The sequence below is a fragment of the Panthera leo genome, chromosome A2, assembly GCF_018350215.1.
Source record: "Panthera leo isolate Ple1 chromosome A2, P.leo_Ple1_pat1.1, whole genome shotgun sequence".
Taxonomy (NCBI): Eukaryota; Metazoa; Chordata; class Mammalia; order Carnivora; family Felidae; genus Panthera; species Panthera leo.
The window spans coordinates 66,748,457-66,752,045 of NC_056680.1; the positions used below are offsets into that span (position 1 = coordinate 66,748,457).

The following is a 3,589-nucleotide window of genomic DNA, read 5'->3' on the forward strand; positions in this document are numbered from 1 at the left end:
GAAGCAGACATATTCACTGTCAATGCAAATAACTTGTAAGTAATCAACATGTTGATTTGCAGGTGAAGATCTATTTACAAGGGATTAACTTATGTGCCTCACCAGTAGAGAGATTGTGGTTTTTCAAAGAGTATTTAACCACAAACCAAAATGGCGCTCATAGGACTGTACTGCAAATAGGATGTGGGAAACCCTGTAGATACTGGGCATTGAAATACATTTTAAGAAATCTATATTCAATTGTATTGACAGTCCACTCTGGTGACAATGATATTACTGTCTTAAGAGGCTTCTTAGCTATAGAGTCATTGCTATCATTATCAGGAAATGTCTTGTTAAGAAGAAAATTATAGCATAGGAATTTCTTGTTTTCAAAATCATATCCTGAGGGATCATCACCAAATAAGGAATGTGGAAGAAATGAACAGGAATTGGTGAGTGGAAAGTGTTACAGATCTCATCCTCCAGTACCCCTTGGCTGATAGCACACCTACCTCTCCAACAAGTGGATTCCTTCCCAACTGCAGAAGCCTCATGGAGCCTTCTCAGTAGGCTCCTTCTAATGTCCTCAACATTTACCTGTTTGCCTCTCAGATCCAAAATGCACCTGCGGCTTGCTCTTGGATTTGGTACTTACTTCATCAGCTTCCACTTTTCTGTACCTTTACTGGCTCGTTCTGCAGGCACGTGCTTTTGAGGAAAACGTTCTGGGGAACAGTTAGTTTCACACCACCCTCAGCCTCCCCCACAATACATGTACCCTAGTCTTCAAACGCTGGTTTTGTCGTCAGATGCTTTTCATTGTTCATCGGAAATGCGAACCACTGCTGTTGTAGGCGTGGATTACCAGTAACGATGGAAAAAAGAGAAATGGCATTAACGTTCAAAGAGAATAAAATCCACCTGCGAATGTATGAATGTAGGGAAGCTTAAATTACAGGGGAGTCTTCATAAAACCCACACTGTTGGGGCTAAAACGTAAATCGGGGTCTGCTGTCACCATTTCCTTAAGAAGCAAATTGCAGAAAGTAACACTAACAACCATTCTAGAAGAATAAAACATGCATCATGTTTACTGAAACAAAAACCGGTTATTTTTCCTTAAAAGGGCATTCAAATGAATTATGTTTAGCTTTTACGATAATGAAAGAGAGTGGCCGTCTGTCAATACTGGATCTGTAATTTTTATGAACTGCAGGAATTATCATACCTTTTTCCTCTAAAGTCAAGTACCAAAATAGAGACAATCTTTCTGGGGGAGATGTAAACCAGCACAGACCCTGTGCAGAACAGTTTGGTAATTTCTCAAGAGCTGAAACAGTTACCATAGGACCTAGCAATTCTGCCCTAGCTACACACCAAGAGAAATGAAAACACTTGTCCATGTAAAATTTTATACATGAATGTTCATGACATTATTCATAATATCAGATGACTGGAAACAACCCAAATGCCCATTTACTGGCCACAGATAAACAAAATGTGGTCTCGCCATACAATGGAATGATGCTGGACCATAACAACAGTGAAATGCTGCTGCATGGAAGGACCTGGAAAAGCATAGGCTAAGCAAAAGAGGCCAGTCACAAACGACTACATATTACGTGACCCCATTTATATGAAAGCTCACAAATAGGAAAATCTATATCTAGAGAGAAAATGAATTAGTGATTGTTTCGTGGCTCCAGAAAGGTAGGGGGTGGATGGGATAGCTATTGAGTATAGGATTTGCTTTTGAAGCAATGAAGATGTTTTCAGGTTGACCACGGTGATGAGTGCACATATCTGTGAAAGTACCACAAGTCATAGAAATGTAACCTTTGGGTGAATTGTATGATATGTGGATGATATCACAATAAAAATGCTGGGAGGTGGGGGTGGGAGTGGAGATTGTGAGCGCTTAGGCCTCCATCCACAGCCAAACTCCTGTTACCAGCAGCGAGGGGAACGGAGGCTGGAGGCTGTGAGCCCCGCGGGCTGCTGCTGCGCCAGCAATCAGCTCCCGCGTCCCCGCTGCGGGCCCCACGCGCCCGCCAGGTTGAGGACGGTTACAACGCCCAGACTCGCGCGCTTTCCCTGCGCCCAGACGCCAACGGTCATCTGAGCCGCGGACACTTCGCCGGCAGCCGGGTTCTGAGACTTTGGGAACTTCTGGAAGCCGAATCCCCACCGGAAGGCCCCCGCCCCGCCGTCGGCTCCCATGGGCAGCAATGTGAGCACGCCCAGGCCCGCGCAGCCACCCCTCGGCCCAGGGCACCCGAAACCCTGGCCCCCGCCCGCCTCGACCCAGGATGGCGGGCGCCGCGTCCGCACCGGCCCCCTCCCCCGGACGCCGCCCAACTGGGACCCCTCCAGCCCGCGGAGGGTGGTCACCGAGGCCTGGAGGCGCTTTCCTGCCAAGGCGCCCCCCGAGACCGTCCTGGGGCCGGACCTCTCCAGTGCCTGGGAGAGTTACATGAAGCGGTGGGTTTGGAGTGCCCGCCACCCGAGACGGACCTGGAGCCCCGTGACCGTCAAGATCGCGCCGCCTGAGCGCAGGGGGAGCCCCTGGGCATCTGCGGCGCAGGGGCGCGGCGCCTGCTCTGCGGGGCTTCCGCCCTCCCAGGAGCGCCCTGACCCGTGTGCCAAGGAGACCGTGTTGAGGGCCCTCAGCCAGTGCCCGAAGGGCAACCGGAGGTTTGACGGGCCCCTGTGGTTTGAGATCCCGGAGGGCGCGAGCCGGAGGCCCAACCCAGAGCCCAGGCCTTCCGCCTTTAAGCCCCTGATCAGAAATGGAGAGGTCCCTTCCTTCGTGCCCAGGCCAGGGCCGCTGATCAGAAGCCTTCACTGCTGGAGCTGCAGTGTGTCGAAGGAGGACACGGACCTCGGGCCCGATGCCCAGCCCCCACCGTCTGCTGGCCACCCTGCAGCAGGGACAGTGTCAGCCCAGGACACAGATCCTCAGTTACGGAGCTGAGAACAGAGGCCGTGCTCCTGGGGCCTCACACCTTCCTCCAGTACCTAAGAGCAGCGCCTGGGGCTCTCCTTCTCCACCCGGAGGTTACCCAGCCCTCAGGCTCCTTTGATTCCTGAGTCAGAGCAACCTTACCTGGCTCCTGAGACTCACCCTTGTGTATTTATTCTCAGCCCGCTGACCCCTTGCTCTATCTCTGCGTGGGACCCTGACACAGTACTGCGGCGGCCTCCAGACCCGCCTGTCCTTCCTGCGTAGATCCCGCGCTGAAAATTGTTGATAAGCCCCTTGCCTCCCCCGGCCTCCCCCTGCGTGCTTTTTCACTTCATTTTCTGGAAAATAGTTTTTCTTCCCCACCTTCCCTCTTTGCCCGGCTTGTATAAATATTTGATCGCATTAAAAAATAATATTAATACTTTTAAAAAGTCTTGTTAATGTCACACTAAAGGGCACGTGTGTTCCAGATTGCAAGCGCAAGGGCGAAGCGCCTGCACCGGTAATAATAACTTGTGTTTATTTGAGGCCCTAATTGAAGTCCAGCCCAGCTAGAAAGCGGCGAGAGACCGGATAGGCTGAGGAGGCGTGGCATGAGGCCGTATACAGCACGGAAGTGTGTGAGTTTTATTCTGGGAACCA

At 51.1% G+C, this 3,589-nt stretch overlaps 1 protein-coding gene across 1 annotated transcript; it reads left to right on the forward strand.

Annotated features, from left to right (window-relative positions):
• The first annotated feature begins 2,099 nt into the window (after nt 1-2,099).
• Nucleotides 2,100-3,357, forward strand: POM121L12 (POM121 transmembrane nucleoporin like 12). The gene has a single exon (XM_042927564.1). The coding sequence runs from the start codon at nt 2,201-2,203 to the stop codon at nt 2,954-2,956; it is 756 nt and encodes a 251-aa protein (XP_042783498.1). The 5' UTR covers nt 2,100-2,200; the 3' UTR covers nt 2,957-3,357.
• Nucleotides 3,358-3,589: the final 232 nt, after the last annotated feature.

Excerpts from the sequence above, each read along its gene's own strand:
- POM121L12 (XM_042927564.1), top strand. The coding sequence starts at position 2,201 with ATGGGCAGCAATGTGAGCACGCCCAGGCCCGCGCAGCCACCCCTCGGC.